The sequence below is a fragment of the Asterias amurensis genome, chromosome 15 (assembly GCF_032118995.1).
Source record: "Asterias amurensis chromosome 15, ASM3211899v1".
Classification (NCBI taxonomy): domain Eukaryota; kingdom Metazoa; phylum Echinodermata; class Asteroidea; order Forcipulatida; family Asteriidae; genus Asterias; species Asterias amurensis.
In genome coordinates this window covers 14,436,799-14,454,867 of record NC_092662.1, presented here as the reverse complement: position 1 = coordinate 14,454,867, position 18,069 = coordinate 14,436,799, and the positions used below count along the sequence as shown (strand labels likewise).

Below are 18,069 nucleotides of genomic sequence, written 5' to 3'. Positions count from 1 at the left end.
TTTTGTTGTCAAATGGTTTATTCTACCACGGCGGGTAACTTTCGAGTCAAGCGGACTTGAAGAAGTTTATTAATCTTCGGCCTTATCCCACAGTTGAAAGGTCAAATTGAGTTGCAGAAAGAGAGAGCGTCGTATGCTTCAATTTATTTACCAACAAGTTGTTGTGCTCGTGGTCTGCATGCTGTACACAAGTTGTCTAAGAATGGCTGCATCGTCACCAAAGAAAGCTAAGGCAGTTTTAGATCTCGTCTTTGTGACAGGAAACGCAAAGAAACTCGAAGAGGTCAGTGGAGAACGAAACAATGTCAGTCAGTGCAGTGTTTTAATTACAACTATTAATTGAATTGTTTGTTTACTTATTTTATTATGTGTTTATTATTGGATAACTTTCCGTATGGCGCCACCACTTTTTCACTCATTTTTACAAAAAGGGATATCTCATTGAGGTAAATTAGATATTATATTATTTCATATCGAATGAAAAAGTGGTGGCGCCATACGGAAACTTTTCCAGTCAAAATATTGAATTCCGCTATTATTTTAACAACACAAATTCACCACTTTATTTATAATAAGATGATCAATGACATTGCAATGGTGTTATCAAAGCCGACCACAGCCACATTTTAGAATCAAAACCACAGTAGAGGGCAAGAAAGGGCTAGTTGCAATAACGTAACCCTCCTCCCGACGGCCGCCCAGGAGGAGGGTTACGTTATTGCAACTAGAATTTTTTAGAAAGGGTAACGACAATCAGTTCAAAATACCCAGTATCTCATCTTCCAGTACCATCTACGAACAATCTTTTTAGTTCACAAGAACACTGAAATTATGGAATAATCTTCAACAATCCCTCATATATAGATTCCAAATCCTACCAAATTACACCCACCTACACTTATCTACATGTAGGCCTAAAATAAAAAATTAAAAAACGAGTTAGACGACGCTCCCCTGACCTCCTTGTCAAGTTCCTCAGCAAACGTTTCAGGAGGATGATAACTACCAAGTAACAATGGAACAGAGGGTGCATAATCCATTGATTTCAATCTTTGCAACCATCTTTGATTATAAATAACTTTTTTGTGTGTGATAATTTCAGGTCATAGCCATTCTTGGTGATAAGTTCAATGTGACTTCAAGGAGTATAGATCGTAAGTTTTCCTTTTCATTTCCAGATTTCATCTTTATTACAGTAAAATTTTCTTTGATTGAGTAGTCACCAACTCACACGCTCACACTTCACCCTCATCAAATGTTTATTTAATTCTTCTTGCAGTTCCTGAATTTCAGGGTGAACCCGATGACATATCTGTAGCAAAATGCAAAGAAGCTGTCAAACATGTGAGTTATGCAACTTGTCACTTTTGTGACCCCATTTTTTTCTTCTGAATCCCATATAACTTAGTGCATAGGGCCTATTGGTACTAATTATTTGGCCATGATCTGTCAAAATGTTTTTAGTCATTGCCGTTCTGATTGTCCTTTTGTCCGTCTTTCCCACAAGGTAAAAGGTCCAGTTATTGTTGAAGATACTTGCCTGTGTTTCAATGCATTGGGAGGAATGCCTGGTCCGTATATGTAAGTTTGATTTGTTAACTACGGAGACCTTGCCTTTTGCAGCTGTGCACCGCGTCTCTGGCTCTGGAATTCCTTTCCAGACGAGTTGAGGGACACATTCAAACGCAACATCAAGACTTATCTTTTCAATCTGTCATTCAATCAACTACAACAGGGACTTGCCAAGGGGAATGAAAAAGAGCGTAGATTAATGCAGTTACACATTGACATGATCTTTAACAATTATTTTGAATGATCAATACCAAATATGCCCTGTTAATGATCACAATCGATCGTTCTCTTTTTGTTCCATACAGAAAGTGGTTCTTGTCCAAACTTGGCCCGTCAGGTATGTCATTAACGCCTTTTGAATCCCTTTCTTGTCTTTTGAAAAAAGTATTGCTCTAACCCGATTCAACTAAGTGTGTAGTTTTTGTATTATTGTGATTTTGAAAATGAGGATAGTGAATTTAGTGAAGAAATGGAGTGAGTTGTGGCACACTGGTGTGTCAATGTCATGGCCGAGCAATTCGGAGTTCCAGACTCAAGCTCTGGTGTTTCTGATCAGCAGAGCGTGGGTGGGAGTCCCAGATGTGGCACTTGTGTTCTGCTCAGGCAAATGCAAAAATTTTTCCCGAGTGGCAATTTGTAGCAGATTGAGCCACATCACCTCTAAAACCCTTATAAGTTGTGATATGGGTCACATGGTTTAAACATAACACCATTGAAATAAGAAGTGCTTTGAGAAGCCAGTAGTTAACCCAAGTATTATTATAACTATTATTCACTGGTTAAACTTTTAGGCATAAATCTTCATCTTTCAGGGCTTCACCGCTTGCTGACGGACTGGACCGACAAGTCAGCTTATGCACTCTGCACGTTTGCATACTCCAGTGGAAACCTTGATGATCCAGTGCAGCTGTTTAGAGGGAAAACACAGGTAAGTTATTTTTTATAAGTACACTTGGTTCTACAAGTGCCTTACGGGACCAACGACCTTATGTCCCATCAGAAGGACGCAGCAATAATGGATTGTATTTTTAGTCCCTACCTGACTGTGTGGGTTTCCCCAGGAATAGTTCTCTGAGGTTTTCCCACATCTAAAACTGAAACTTCCTTCCTTGTCTTCTCTCCATTTGGTTCTTGGCTAGTACAGCTATTAAGTTCACTTTTCTGAAAGTCCTTGGCTTCACAACCCAAAAAAAAAATGAAATAAAATTAAATGAGCCAAAAATTTTTTTTCGAAACGGATCATATGACGGGAAAAAACAGATGTTTTGATATTTACAATAGCTAGTGTTGATTGTTTTTGCAGGGTTTGATCGTTTCCCCGAGAGGACCAACAAGTTTTGGATGGGATCCTTGCTTCCAACCCGACGGATTCACACAAACGTAAGAGTCCAAACTTATTGTATATTTAGCCGTTATCCCATTATCAAAGTCGTCTCAATCCATTTTCTGTAAGCTCTGATGAGGGAGCTTGCGACAAAGATTTGGTATTGATGCGCTACAACAAATTTCACATTTGAAGTAATACTGTTGCACTGCAAAAAAATAACAACTGCAACAAGTTTGTAAGTCCTTGTAAAAATGTGATGCATCAGCTTTAAAGCCATTGAACACTTTAGAAACAGAAAGAAAAAAAAGTTCACAGATTTACAAATAACTTACAGGGTTTACAGAAGGTAATGGTGAAACACTTCTCTTGAAATATTAGTCCATGAAATGCTTTACTTTTTGAGAAAACATAAAAACCATTACCAATTCTCGATATCGAGAATTACGGATTTATTTTAAACACATGTCATGACACGGCAAAACGTGCGGAAACAAGGGTGGGTTTTCCCGCTACTTTCTCCCGACTCCGATGACCGATTGAGCTTAAATTTTCACAGGTTTGTTATTTTATATATAAGTTGTGATACACGAAGTGTGGGCCTTTGGACAATACTGTTTACCGAAAGTGTCCAATAGCTTTTACCTTAACCTTTGGTTTTATTACAGCCTTAGGCCGTATCCGAATTGGCGGCAAAGCTACGGCTACGACTGTTGCCAAGTGTGGTGCTAAAAACGATCTATACTTCAACGCATGACGCCGCCGAAATCTAGCCGTAGCCACCACCCAAATCTTTTAAGATTTGGAGAATGCACGAAAAATTAATACAAAATGCTGTGATTTTATAATCGAGATATATATTTTCTTTTCTTTCCATAAGATATGCCGAGATGGAATCTTCGACCAAGAACAGTATATCACATCGAGGCAAAGCATTACAGGCACTCGCTGAACACTTCATCAAGATGTGATGTCAAATTTCAATTTTTTGTTTTACAATTTCACAAGTTTTTTTTGACAATTTCAACATTTGCACGATTCACAAATGTCTCGTTTCATTACATTTATTAATTCTGGTTGTGAAGCCAAGGACTCTCAGACAAGCAAACTTAATCGCTGTTCTAGTCAAGAACCACATTGAGAGAAGACAAGGCAGGCAGTTTCAGTTTTAGACGTGGGAGGAAAACCCCAGAGAATTATTCCAGGAGAGACCTACATGTAGCAGTCAGGTAGGGACTGCAAACCTAATCCATACAGTGTCCCAGGTGGGATTCGAACCCGGGTCCTAGAAATGGAAGGCGAGGCAATACACCACTACGCGGACCCAACATACAGCACTGTGTGTAACTTGACAGAAGTATTACTGCACTGTGTAAATTCTTCAAGTTTTGGCCTTTCTCACTTACTCTTCAGTTTGATGCATAATTAGGGTGCGTTCGATTAGCTTCCCCGTGTCGACCCCGCTGTTCTCACTCGGGTGAGCCCCTGACAAGAGCTAATGGAACGATCACTCACCCTCTCGTGGTGACATCATGCACCTCGGGCCAGCCCCAAGTGACCCGTTCCACAAGCAGGGCACTGGGGGCTGACTCGGGTGAGCCCCTGGAATGACTATTTGAATGCACCAGGGGCAGACCGGGGTCGACACGGGGAAGCTAATTGAACGCAACCTTAGTGATGTGCATTCATTACCGAAATGGGGATACACTTGTTTGACATACACGTTAGAATTGCATGATTAAAAAATATTTAAAAATTGTCAGTTTACAACACATTCAATACAGGTATTAACCATACAAAATATAAACGAAACCAGGCTAGACATAACCAAGTCACTTCAACATTTTGCTAATGTTCTTCCTGTACATTTTTATTAATCTTAACCTTTACTTAAATTATGCACATTTATTTGTATTCACAAATCTTTTAGGAAAATATATTTGGTTACATAAAATCATCTGAATAAATTTCTCGGTCTCCATTAACACACGTGATAAACATATTTAATTGAGATGTTGTCTTTTGTGTTTCACCCCTAACCACTTTGGGTCAGAATTCAGAAAGAGTTTCTGTGCCCACCCGCGGTATTATTTTTGTGGAACTTTTTAGAGTTCCAAGAGAAATTGTTTCCCTTTGAAACTACCATTTGCACATTAAAACTCTCCCTTTGGTTTTTTGAAACGTTTCACTGTTTTAATCCTGATGGTGATAGTATACAACCGAACGAAACCTGAGACAATTTTATTTCAAAAGGTGGTAGCGTTTCTTGAGATATTGCCAAAAATCTGGAGCGGTTGTATCCGTGCAGGAAGAATAATTCGTAATTGGAATACACAATCTGAGAAACGTTTCATGCAGAAACATTTCTCAGATTGAAATGGTTTTGAATCCCTCCCTAGAAAACCACATTCCTTTGAAGGGAATCGTTCTGAAAATGTTGATGACGAAGCCCCGGCTGAGGTTTTGCAGAAAAGGCCAAAGTTTACTTACATGTAGGTCAAAGTTTTGGACATTGCTTCTAGTGGTATTCTGTCTATAATGACATCCATGCTTATAGGGCCTCATAAGCGCAGAATTCCATAAGCCATTTTGAGATATGGCGGACACAATACTACAATTACACTGTAAGGTTTGGGTAAGTTTGTCTGTATACGTTAGGCCTACACTCATATCACGTCCGCCATACTTCAAAAAGGCTAATGGGAAGCAGACTCACAAACTTTGGGGTCTCGATTAACCATGGGTCAAAGGTCAGAGTGGCGAGAGCCCTGTGATATAGCACAATGTACTTTTCTTAATAAATTTCAAGATTAAGTGCTAAATACAGGAATGATTATCTACAGTGCACTGTAGACAATCATTCCTACAGTCATTCTCTGATATGAATAATTACAACAATTATAACAAAGTAGCAGAATGTGAAACCCAAGCATAAACTGACAACAGAGCATGGGTTGGAAAGAGACAGTACATTGTATCAACATTCCCTCTTGCTGAAGAACCTAAATAAAACTTTTAAACTGATTAACACGTTCATGAAATTCATTTGTAGGTTTCTGCATAGATGATAAAAACATTATATTTATATGGCAAGTTTGAATAGCGCAATCCCCAATCATTCCCCAATTGATTAAAATGTGGTTACCTGTTGTCTCGGGAATGGACTGCTACCACTATAGTCCAGCAGTGTCCGGAATACAGCAGAGCTTTCCCAACTTGGGCAGTGCTTCCCAACTTGGGAAGAGCTTTCAAGTTGGAACAGCACCAACTGATTCCGGCAGTGCCATCTGAATCAAGCAGAGCTTTCCCAACTTGGGCAGTGCCTTCACTGTAGCAGTGCCATCTGAATTAGGCAGCACTCTCAACTTGGGTAATGTTTCCCAACTTGGGCAGTGTATTTTAGTTGGAGGCAGTACCTCCCAACTTGGGCAGTGTCTACTGACTCAGCCTGTGCTTCCAAAAATGGCAGGTCCCCCTCCCGATTAAAGAAGTTTCCCTTTAAAAGCCAAGTCATTAAAACCATTTCAATTTATCACATTTCTACCCCTGAGACAAAAAAGCACACAATACATTCGCTCATTTTAGAACGACAACAACAAACTTCAACTTAGTTAATTAATTAACATACTGGCAGCATTAATTAGCAGGTTTGTATTTGTGTACTCCAGTAAGCTGCTTTCTGGGTAGATAAACGAGCCAACTCGGAACGACACAAATACTTTGACAATTCTTTAAAACCAATTTATAGTTTGCTTAGGTAAAATTAAAGGAATGGTATAAATATTTTTCTTTTTTGAAAAAGAATATTTATACATGTATAATATAATGTACATCCGTCTTACCACAAAATTTTCATGGAAAGTATATAATTATTTTACTGAGCTACTTCCGAGTGAGAATTGAATGATGACTGGTAAAATGCCCTGCTCAGTCACAAGTGAAAACTTGATCAGCATTCTCGAAACTAAATTCAGTAGTACTGCGTCACATGGTAAATGACGTTTTGGCGTGTCGTGGCCGAGCGGTCTAGTCCACCCGATCCAAGCTCTGCTATTGCCAGCAGCAGAGTTTGGGTTCGAATCCCGGTCAAAACACTTGTGCCTTGAGCAACGCACTTAACCATAATTGCTTCGTAAAAAAAATTGGGCAGAGTGCATTCTGCTCTACCAGCAAGGCTCCTAGCCTTTTATGTTGTTTCAGTAAAAAATACAAGAGAGGTCGACTTCTGCTAATTGCAACTGTACCGCCTTTTCAATAATGTGGGAACACAAAAATTTATTGCTTGGCAAAAATAGGTTACCAGCCAAAATACCATACAGTTTACATTACTGGTTCCCCACCCATTGCTTGCTCAGACAAGAAATTTTCAGACTGAGCTCAACAGCTTTATGAAATTGGGCGCCGATAACCAGAGCTTTAGATACATAAAAATAACACCATCAATAACGGTGTTTTCTTCACTAATTTCAATCTCAAATAATTTTTGCAAACTTATGTATAAATATCTTGTGGTACAAATATATATATTTATAATATGTACAAAATTTGACACTGCAATTCTTCAGCATGGTATGAGAGAGTTAAAGGAACACGTTGCCTTGGATCAGTCGAGTTGGTCTTTGAAAAAGTAGAATACAATGATCCACACAAATTTGCCTCAAAATTGCGTGTTTTTCCTTATACTTTGCGAACTAACACAGTCGGCCATTTATGGGAGTCAAAGATTTGACTTCCATAAATGGCCGACCGTGTTAGTCAACGAGGTAAAAGGAAACCTACACAATTTCAAGTGATTCTTGTGTGGATCATTATATTCTACTTTTAAAATATCTTTCTAATCATATGCATTTTATAACAAACGGTTACAAACGCTTTTCAAAGACCAACTCGACCGATCCAAGGCAACGTGTTCCTTTAATAATACTCTTGTGCTCAGAATCTTGTGTTGATCAGAAGGGCACAGAAATACAAAAATATGGTTTGAGACTGGAAAGTTGTTATTACATGAAGCTCCCGAGGCATTGACAGTTGATATTGCCTCAAGAACTAGCTTGTCAACTTCCAATAGTTTTTTTCTCTTAACATCACAAAAAATTCTGTCATTTTCCACGGTTGAATCCTAGATTGCCATGTTCCCTCTATCGCAGGTAGGCTTTTGTCTACATTAGTCTGGTGCTTTTAATACAGCTTCGAAATTAATTATGAAGGTACATGTACATGATTTTTTTTATTATAAATGTGAGGGAGTCTTGGGGCATGTCAAGCCGAGAGAACAAGCTTGTCAACTTCACAACATCACACAACCCTGTCATTTTCCACGGCCAACCCTAGACTGCTTTTGTCTGCAGTAGTCTGGTGCTTTTACAGCTAGGACATTTCTGTAGGTATTTCTTTACAAATGTGAGGGAGTCTGGGGGCATGTCAACTCTGGCCTCAGCGTGGAATCAGGGATTTGTGAAAATATTCCTACGGTTGAGCTGTTCAATTATTGACGCCATAATGATGAATTCATAATTTATATATGTACAATTGTGCAACTGTTTTGTAAAATAAAAAATATATAAACGTCAAGTCAGTATGGCCAGTCCAATACATAAAAATACATTTTGCAAGTTTCTTTCAATCAAAGTATTTTATATTTATTGTCGAGGAGCCTTTTCGTTTTCCTTATAACTACCAGAATATGGCTGCAAGGGAAAAAAGTTGGGCCCCAGCTGAACCAAAAATTGCAGTCTAGGTAAGGAATGTAGAAAAATTGTAGAAAAATTGCCGGTTTGATGTGGTCCAAGTTTACACCAGGATCTGTGCAGACGACCTGTATGAGGTTTGACTTGTCGAAGATCACTACAAATGGCTGTGAGTTTTGATTTGCAGACACTCGCCGAGTTTTGAGTAGCAGATTATCAGCATCGATGGCTGTGACTTTTGAGTGGCAGGACGATTCCTACGAGTGTCGAGTTGTAGACAACCACCGAGCAGTTTGAGTTGTAAACACTCGAGGGGTTCAGCTGTTTGAGTAGCAGACAATTGCCGAGATTTTGAGTAGCAGATGATCAGCATTGATGGCTGTGACTTTTAGGGTGGAAGGACAATTCCTATGAGTGTCGAGTTGTAGACAATCACTGAGACATTTTGAGATGTGAACACTCTCAATAAGATTCAGCTTCATGAGTTGCAGACAATCCTCAAAATGAGTTTTGAGTAGCAGATGATCAGCATCGATGGCTGTGACTTTTGAGTGGCAGGACGATTCCTACTCGTGGCAAGTTTTATAGAGACAATCACTGAGACATTTTGAGATGCTAACAATCACAATGCGATTCAGCTTTTTGAGTTGCAGACAACAGTTGAGTTTTGAGTAGCAGATAATCAGCATTGAGGACTGACTTTTGAGTGGCAGGACAATTTCAACGAGTGTCGAATTGCTGACAAATCAACAAGACAATTTGAGATGTAAACACTCTCTGTGAGATTCGGCTTTTTGAGTTGCCGACAATGGCCAAGTGTTGAGCAGCAGATAATCGCAGAGTTTCGAGTAGCAGATGATCAGCAATGATGGCTTTGACTTTTTGAGTGGCAGGACAAGTCCTACAAGTGTTGAGCTGTAGACAGTCACCATGACAACTTGACATGTAAACAATCACAATGAGATTCAGCTGCTCCATAATCGAGTTTTCTTGAACTAAAACTCACTTCACCATTAGAAAACAATCTTTAAAAATTTACAACACTGAGGTGTACCCCTCAAGTCAGCCCATGTCACGTGTCCAGACTCTCTCGAACCCAGGATTTCCGACTCCGTCTTAACTTGGTGGTATTTCGTTTGATCACAGTGCCAGGTGGCGGCCGTCGTTTAAGCATAAAGTCAGGTTCTGCTGTTGTGTTCATTGCATAATACACGTTACCGTTGTCAGGTATTGGGAGCTCTGGAAATTCAAATCAAAAGGCAAAATTTCATTTCATACACAAAGAAGTAAGCATTGGAGCTCTTCATGGCGTCTGAAAGTACGAAGTGAGTAGGTTTACAGAAAACTGGAAGCTCTTGATGTTTAAATCAAAGAGCATTATTTCATTTCGTACAAGAAGTGGTGAGAAATGGAGCTCAGCAGGGGGGAACTGGAAGTGAGAACTGAGTAGATTTACAGGAAACAACAATGTTAATTAAATCTCTTTGGAGAAGAGCCAGGGTTGAGGTCAAGTTTGACACATTAAGACCTCAACTCAGTTCTGCCCAGAAGAGGGAATTCCGGCTGTCAATTGGTTTAAATGCAAGAGACCTTTTATAGTTGTGCAGCTATTTTGGTAGTTGAGTCTCTCTTTATCAAATGAGAATTTAGAAAAGTCTGATCACGGTGTATACGGGGAACCACTTTGTAAATTTGGACATAGCTTACTTACCTCCCAGGGGTAGGAGTTGTACCAGTACGAACTGTGATAAATTCTCATCGGGAGGTAGGTTATGTTTCTCAGCTGCCTTCTTAATAACTGATGGTGTGTGCTCCTGTTGTGTGATCTGGAGGGATGATTAAAATAGACATACTGGTCAGATACTTGTTTATTCTTCATGCATGTTTAGGGAATGTTGTAAAACTCGCCTAACAATATACCCTGTAGTCATTGTCGACATTCTGAGTGAATAACTAGTTCTTATCTAGAGCATACAATAACAAATCAATGCACTTTACACAGTACCCTGATCATTGGGCCAACAACATTTTTAAAATTCTTTCTCAGCTTCCTGGGGAGTATACAGCCCTGAGCTGCTGTATGGCAATAGTGGCTTTTTCATACACAACATCAACCTTTACCCTCGCAGGTACCCATTTATTTTTTTAATAAATTGTTTTAATTGTTTTAATTTTCCATCCCCTGCCGTTTTTTCTCATTGCTGGGGTAACTTGCCTACTGTGTCCCCTTACTGTATGTTTATGTAAGCTCAAGTACCATTTTGATGTCTAGACTTGCTTTTAAATTGTATATATCCTTTATGTGTATATCTTTGCTCGTTAGCCTTTTATAGTTGTTCAGTGATTTGTATTATCTTCTGTGGTTTTTTTTTATGCCCTCTCCTGCCTTAATGTATTTTTGGGGATTTAGGAGACATACGCCTTTTGGCGATAGTTATTTTTTTTATTACTTTTATGCTCTCCTGGGCACCCCACTGTTGTTTTACTTTGTTTTCTGAAATATTTTTAATTAGTACATCTGCTTGTAAATGTGTTTGCCCGAATAAGTATTATTATTATTATACCTCTGGGTGAAGAAAAGCAATTACAGTAAAGTGTCTTGCTCAAGGACACAACTGTCATGACCGGGAATTGGAATTTGATGCTCTATACCACTTAATTATGACTTTATTTTGTTTTTAGAAAGATTATTCTCTGCCAAGTGAAGTAGGGACCTTAAAATAATTGCAACGTACCACAATACTCTTGTAGACATTGCACTCGCTCCCCTCCAGCGACACTCTGACGATACGGCAGGCATCCGTTGGAAACGGAGGGGGGCTCTTGTGTTTCTCAGGAATAATCAGCTGCGTCAGGTCGGTCAAAGAGTAGGATGCAGAAATCTACAAATAAATAAGCATATGAACAGAATTTATTATCTGGATCTGGTTGAATATTCTGGATGCTCTAATTGGAGCCAAACAAGAAGAGAAAATGTTTAAGATGCCATACAGAATTTCTTAAAATACATTTCTCATGGTAAAACCAGTGCAGAAAAAACGTAAAGGCATTTTTCTTTTTAACAGAACGTATTTTTAATTGAGGCACAAAGTAAAATCTACAAATAACTTTTCCAAACAAAATTATTCCAATACTAAACCCACCTTCCTCATCGGCTTTTCTTTTTCCTTCACCCCCATTGTCGTCCGTCTCTGCTCCCCCCTCCTCAGCGGTAGACTCTCCCCGCCGTTGATGGACGTGGCATGCGACTCACTACTGGAGAAGCTCATACCATCTTCCAAGGAGGGGGTTTCACCGGAGCCTGTGGAGCTGGTACTACTTAAACTACTGCTGCTTCGGTGACTCTTTGTGCTGTTGGTTCTGCTGCTCGTGTCTTCTGCTGTGTAACTGAAGAATCTCCTACGAAAAACATTGAAAAAAATTGAATCGTTCGGCTGACATTATCTCGGCTTTGGACACTATTGGTATTTACTCCTGCAGGCTTTGATCCCATTATAACCCCAACCACCCTTTAAAATAATTGTAATCATAAAAACTTACTTGGTAACGACGATGGAGAGCTGTTGATAGTATAAAACATTGTGAGAAACAGCTCCCTCTGACGTAGTTTTTGAGAAAGAGGTAATTTCTCACTCAAATATATAAAGACTCCAGGCCTAAAGCCTTTTATTACATGTAGGCATCTGAAAGCACACAAACTTGTGCAACAAGGCTGGTTTTTCTTCCATTATTCTCTTGCAACTTCGATGACCAATTGAGCCAAAAATTCACAGATTTGTTATTCTATGCATGTGTTCGGATACACCCAGTGAGAATACTGGTCTGTGACAAATTACCAAACGTGCCTTTAAACATCACAATTTGCACATATCAGCCTAATACACTAGCTAAATGCTTGGAGTAAGCTTGGTTTAATATGCAACATTGGTTTTTTTTTTTTGCAGGCATTTGAGTCTTTGTTTCTTACCTGAAAGATAATGACTTCCTAATATCTGCTTGTGATGTGAACGGAGACGGTGATGAGGAACTTGTTTCAATCTCGTCTGATAACTCACAGCTGAAAATAAATTAAAATTGGTTTGATTTTCAAGAACAGTACTACTGTAAATGCACCAAAATAAGATATTCATGCGCCATTTCTGCTTGTTCAAACTTTTTGGGTTGAGCAAGCTTTTGTACTTGCAGGCTTTATGAAATATGGCTTGCATGGGACAACTGCTCAGTGCTAAGCAAGGTTTTGTGAGCACTTAGTAGTTGAGGACGTGAGAGGACCCTCAGGCAAATTTCATTATGCTGTCATGAAGCCAAACAATTTGTTAATGACAATAATAATACTTGGGTCTTATAAAGCGCTTTATCGCACCCCTAGGGGCATATCAAAGCGCTTAGTATTATTTCCTGCAAGGTATGTAGAGCTACACATACATGTATTGAAGTATGAGACTTATTCCAATGGCGCAACATGCAACCAATCAAACCAGGAACATCGGGGCGAACCCCTTCTCTTTCTGATAAGTGCACTGGTTTCTTTTATGTGTATTACACAACACACAGGACCTACCGCTTTATGTCCCATCCTAAGGACACAGCAAAAATGATGAAGTGTCTTGCTCAAGGAAACAAGTGTCACAACCGGGACTCGAACCCACACTCTGCTAATCAGAAACACCAGAGCTTGAGCTCTGTGTTCTTATCAGCTAAGCACATTCCTATCAGCTAAGCACACTTTTTCAAGCACATTCTGTTCCTAATCCAAATAATTATGACTCCTCACCATTCCTCGTAGGTAAGCACAATCATGTTGCTGAACCAATTCCTGAAGTCTGACGTCAACTCAATCTGGTAATTCTTAGCAGCATTCTGCAACAGCCTGATCTGAGCGATCACCTCAAATTCCTGCCAGGAGAAAAAAAATAACAATAGTTTACAAATATTGCACAATAATAATAATGAAAATAATATGTCTTAAAAGCGCACAAATCTACCAAAGGTGCTCAAGGCGCTGTAACAAAAAAGAGAGAAAAACTAAAGGGGAAGTACCTTAATCATTTAAGAAGAACTAAAGGCTTTTGACAGGAGGGATGTTTTGAGAGACTTTTTGAATGAGTGTTTAGTATTTGAGGTTTTAGTGTGAAGAGGTAGCCGATTCCAGAGATGTGGTGCTTCAACTGAAAATGATCTGTCTCCCCTCTGAGATTTTACTTTTTGAAGAACTAAGCACAAGGTGGATACGCTGGCAGAGCTCCGGCAAGTTAAGCCAGAGTCAACTTAACATGCTTTACACACCAGAAGGGTGTCTCAAATTATTGCCCCTGGTCACTAGGTAATTTAATTCATTCCTTAAACCATCTAAGCTCCCTGAGGCGTATACAGCCAGTGCTGCCAAATATGTAGCGCACTAAGCTAATCAATCACAAGAACCTTCTCTTCCCTCACACGTTCCCAGTTACCCCTGGGTGGAGAGAAGCAAGTATAGTAAAAGTGTCTTGCTCATGGACACAACTTTCACTACCGGGACTGGAACCCACACTCTGCTGAACAAAAACATCAGAGCTTGAGTTAGGTGCTGATAAGCCATGACACCCAAAATGTTGCAACCCAAAATCAAGTTTATATACTGACCTTTCTTTTCTTCTCAAAGTTGATGAGATGATCCTCAATAAGGTCTTGGTTAGCGGCGTCAATCTTGATCAGATCCGTCAGGAAGGTGCCTAGATACGGAACGGTTCCATGCATTCGAGCCTGCAAAGACAAATTTGTCGGTTTAAGGCCAAGTAAAAAAAGAAACATGTTTAGCGTCCGGGTTTTTCAAACAAAAGAAAGGAGGAGGGGCTTTCTATTTTTAAAGATGGTCGCCATTCTTTTTAAAATGTCAAATATCCATTGTTTTTTTCTACTGCTCAAACACACAATACATAAATGAAACATTTTGGTCAAGACATTCAGACAAGACATTCAAATTGTTTTAGCTAAGATCGTTTAAAATAACCTTTTTCATATAATTAATAATAAAAAAATAAAAATAAAAAAAGTGCATACAAAAAATAAAATAAAAAGGAGGCGGCGTCTAAAAAGGAAGCGGGCGGGAACGCTAAACATGTTTCTTTTTTGCTTGGCCTAATATGTGAATTTTCCATCAGGGATAACAAAAATAATTTTTTTTAGCTATTAATGCATTCATTTTCGTTATCCTGCACACATGCTTTTGTTTTTCTCAATCAGATTTGTTTCAGTCATTCTATTTCATTTATGGGCATTCAAGACTACACTTTGACTATTCTTAAGTTGAATTTCTACTCCATTATTACACTTGACGAAATTGAATGGTTGACCAGCTCTTGCTGCTGGCTTTTGCTAAAATGAATTGATTTTATGGCCTAATGAAATTGAATGAACTTATTTGACAAGTGAATGCTAAACTGGTCAAATTTAATCACTCTGTTTGACTGATAAATGCTGAATCAAGGGAACATTAATTTTCAAACGAAATTAAATGAGGGGAGTGTTATAATAAATGGATTTGTTTGTTGAAATCGGCCAGGAAAACCTACATTAGTTTAAGCCCTGGTCAAACATAAAGAAGCCAAGGTCATTATCCTCCGTATGAGCGGTGACATTCCCTGCCCCGTAAGGCATCAAGCAGAAGGAACAAATTTCTTCAACAAAGCAATACTATTCTGTGTTTAGCGAGTTGCTGTGCTTACAGGCTTTATGAAAGTGAGCCTTGGGCCCAAATTTCATAGAGCTGCTTTCAAAGCACAACAAGTAGCTAAGCACAATAAAATACTGCTTAACAGAATAAGGTTACCAGCAAAAATACAATGTCACATGTTCAATTTGTGACTGGTATCGTGCTCATTTCTGCTAAGCAGAAAATTGTAAAGAAATTTTGTCTGCTTTAAGCAGCTCGATGCAATTGGGCCCTGGTCAAAGAACCAAAGGTCATTATCCTCCCTATGAGCCGTGACTAAAGGCTTCGAGCAGAAGGAACCAATTTCCTCAATGACAGGGGTGGTACTTCCAACTCACACTTTCTCTTCGCGGTGAGGTGTTCTTATCCCCGCTTAGTCTCCGTACCAGGTTCAGGACGGGTTTCCTCGATATCCGAGGCGAGTCTACATAGGCAAACTTGGCCGTTCCCTCCTACACAAAAGTGACACACAGGAAGTAATTAATTACACGGCAGACTTGAGAGGAGAATAAAATGGTGCCAGAGCAGAAAAAAAAGTAAATACTTTTTTTTCTTTACCAGTTTTATGGGAATTTGAGGAATTGCATGGTAAGGTATCAATATATATTTGTGAAGTAAATAACAAGAAGTTCCCTCGATCCACTAGGCGAAAGCAGTAGGCACGGCTGATTTCCTACCTTCCACTCTGTTTGTAGTTAAAAAGCAGAACAGTTCTTTTCAGAATTGAGAAGTCTCCAGAATTCAAAAAATCTACTTTGCAGTAGTGGAACATAAAGCAAGACAAGTTCTCATAAGAACATAATCTACCCAACAAGTAGATTTACCAGTTTTATTATTTATTAACTGATGACATTTTGAATATTTGTTTTGAGTTGACAAATTATATTCGAGATCTTTACAGGATTAGAATTTTGATTCAGGATTCATAGATACCAGGGAAGTTTATCCATTCTGATTGGTCGCAAGCTTTCCCCAGATGCAAATTTATGCATAACGCAATCAAAACATATCAGTATGAAATGTGCGCATGCGCAGGTACGCACAGTAGAGCCTGTGGACATAACATGAATGGGCATAAAAGAGTGGTCACTCAGCCTTTAAAGACAGTGGACACTATTGGTAATTGTCAAAGACCAGTCATCTCACTTGGTGTATCTCAACGTATGCATAAAATAACAAACCTGTGAAAATTTGAGCTTGATTGGTCGTTGGAGTTGCGAGATCACTATGAAAGACAAAAACACCTTTGTCACACGAAGTTGTGTGCTTTCAGATGCTTGATTTCGAGACCTCAAATTCTAAACTTGAGGTCTCGAAATCAAACTCGTGGAAAATGAATTCTTCCTCGAAAACTTTGTCACTTCAGAGGGAGCCGTTTCTCACAATGTTTTATACTAACAACCTCTCAAGAAAGGTTTTATGATAATAATTATTTTGAGTAATTACCAATAGTGTCCACTGCCTTTAACATTATAAGCCTTGTAGGGTCGTGGTCATGTGTTGGCTTGGTCCTTATGTGTTGGCTTGGTCCTTTATCACATGGCCACGACCCTGCCAGTTTCCATTCAAGACCTTGTACAGTTGTAACACTTTTTTTTCTCTTCTGTTGAGTCACTTCCTACATGACCAAAATCTTTTTACATTTTTGATTACAAAGTACACATAACATACCTTCATAAGCAGGTCTCGACTCACTCCAAAGTTATTATCATCCATGAATATGCTTGCCAGGTCCTCGAATAAAAGTACATGAGCCCTGCGGGTGGGGAGAAAACATCAAAATTGAGAACATAATTTGATTGCTTAAAAATAGTCTTAACTATTTAGAGACCATTCATTTCTGTATAACCATCACAAAACGCCCAGACATTGTTAATATTGTTTGTTTGTTTGTTTAATCAAATATAGCCGTAAAACTGTGTTGACAGAATTAACGTTAAACAGAAAGCTTTGTGTTTAGAAGTTGGAATACTACATTACAGAATTGGTAAGAAAAAAACTTGTCTAAGATCACCGATTTACATCTAATTTACACGGTCTAATGATGATGATATATGTAGTAGAACATATTTCTTTCTGAAATGTCATATTTGATGAGAAATAAATAACCGTAATGTTCAGTGAGCGTTAAAAAAAAAAAAAAAAAAAAAAAGTTTAATCGATGTCATACAAAATGTGTAATAGGTTTTTCACTGTTTTCTTGTGACCCAGATGGCAATTGTTTTGTTAGCAAAAACCCAATTCTATAATTTTCCTTGAGACAAAAAGGTTAAGTTTTGTGTTTAGAAATTGGGATACTCTGTTAACAAACTACATTGGCATTCATACACATCAGCCAATGTGAAGCGGTTGTCAACTGATATTTAAAAAAAGTTTATTGTTTATTAAAGGAACGTTACAGAATTGGTAAGAAACAAAAATCGTGAAGATCACAGATTTACATAAAACTTACACAGTCTAATGATAACGATAGTAGAAAACATCCCTTAAAATATTTCTGTCTGAAATTTCATATTTTATGAGAAATAAATAAATAATCTAATTTCGCGTTTGGAGTTTATCGCTCAGTGAGCATTTTATTCATTTTTGTTTTGGCATCGATGCAATGCCAAATTTGTAATCGGTTTGTCACTGACTATTCTCTCGTGACCCAGATGACCGATCGATCTCAAACTTCTACAGGTTTGTCAGTTTATGTATATATGGTGGATTACATAAAGTGCTTACACTGGCAGCAACTTGTTTGCTAGCAAACCCAATTCTGTAATGCTCCTTTAAATCTGAGTCTAGTCTGA

The 18,069-nt window shown here is 38.6% G+C and overlaps 2 protein-coding genes across 6 annotated transcripts in view; one reads left to right on the top strand and one right to left on the bottom strand.

The window, feature by feature from the left end:
* Positions 1-125: 125 nt before the first annotated feature.
* On the top strand, positions 126-7,510 carry LOC139947853 (inosine triphosphate pyrophosphatase-like). The gene is made up of 8 exons (XM_071945665.1): positions 126-283; positions 1,103-1,154; positions 1,280-1,344; positions 1,508-1,581; positions 1,878-1,909; positions 2,385-2,500; positions 2,876-2,952; positions 3,777-7,510. Exons 1-8 carry the CDS (start codon positions 134-136, stop codon positions 3,865-3,867), a joined length of 657 nt encoding a protein of 218 aa, XP_071801766.1. The 5' UTR covers positions 126-133; the 3' UTR covers positions 3,868-7,510.
* A 197-nt stretch (positions 7,511-7,707) lies between these two features.
* LOC139947847 (ral guanine nucleotide dissociation stimulator-like 1) overlaps positions 7,708-18,069 on the bottom strand; it is a 43,563-nt gene continuing 33,201 nt past the window's right edge. For 4 of the 5 annotated variants that reach the window (XM_071945656.1, XM_071945657.1, XM_071945654.1 and 1 more), the window contains exons 9-17: positions 16,946-17,030; positions 15,613-15,726; positions 14,206-14,325; positions 13,358-13,479; positions 12,551-12,640; positions 11,727-11,982; positions 11,319-11,465; positions 10,295-10,409; positions 7,708-9,822 (exon numbers count right to left, since the gene is read on the bottom strand). In XM_071945656.1, the coding sequence (XP_071801757.1) occupies positions 9,656-9,822; positions 10,295-10,409; positions 11,319-11,465; positions 11,727-11,982; positions 12,551-12,640; positions 13,358-13,479; positions 14,206-14,325; positions 15,613-15,726; positions 16,946-17,030 (1,216 nt within the window). In that variant the 3' untranslated portion in view covers positions 7,708-9,655. The remainder of the gene's footprint in view (positions 9,823-10,294; positions 10,410-11,318; positions 11,466-11,726; positions 11,983-12,550; positions 12,641-13,357; positions 13,480-14,205; positions 14,326-15,612; positions 15,727-16,945; positions 17,031-18,069) is intronic. The other variant, XM_071945655.1, reaches the window with a different exon arrangement.

Coding starts and splice junctions, on each gene's coding strand:
- LOC139947853 (XM_071945665.1), top strand. CDS start 134: ATGCTTCAATTTATTTACCAACAAGTTGTTGTGCTCGTGGTCTGCATG. Junction 1,582..1,877: donor GGAATGCCTGGTCCGTATAT/GTAAGTTTGATT, acceptor TGTTCCATACAG/AAAGTGGTTCTTGTCCAAAC. Junction 2,953..3,776: donor CCCGACGGATTCACACAAAC/GTAAGAGTCCAA, acceptor TCTTTCCATAAG/ATATGCCGAGATGGAATCTT.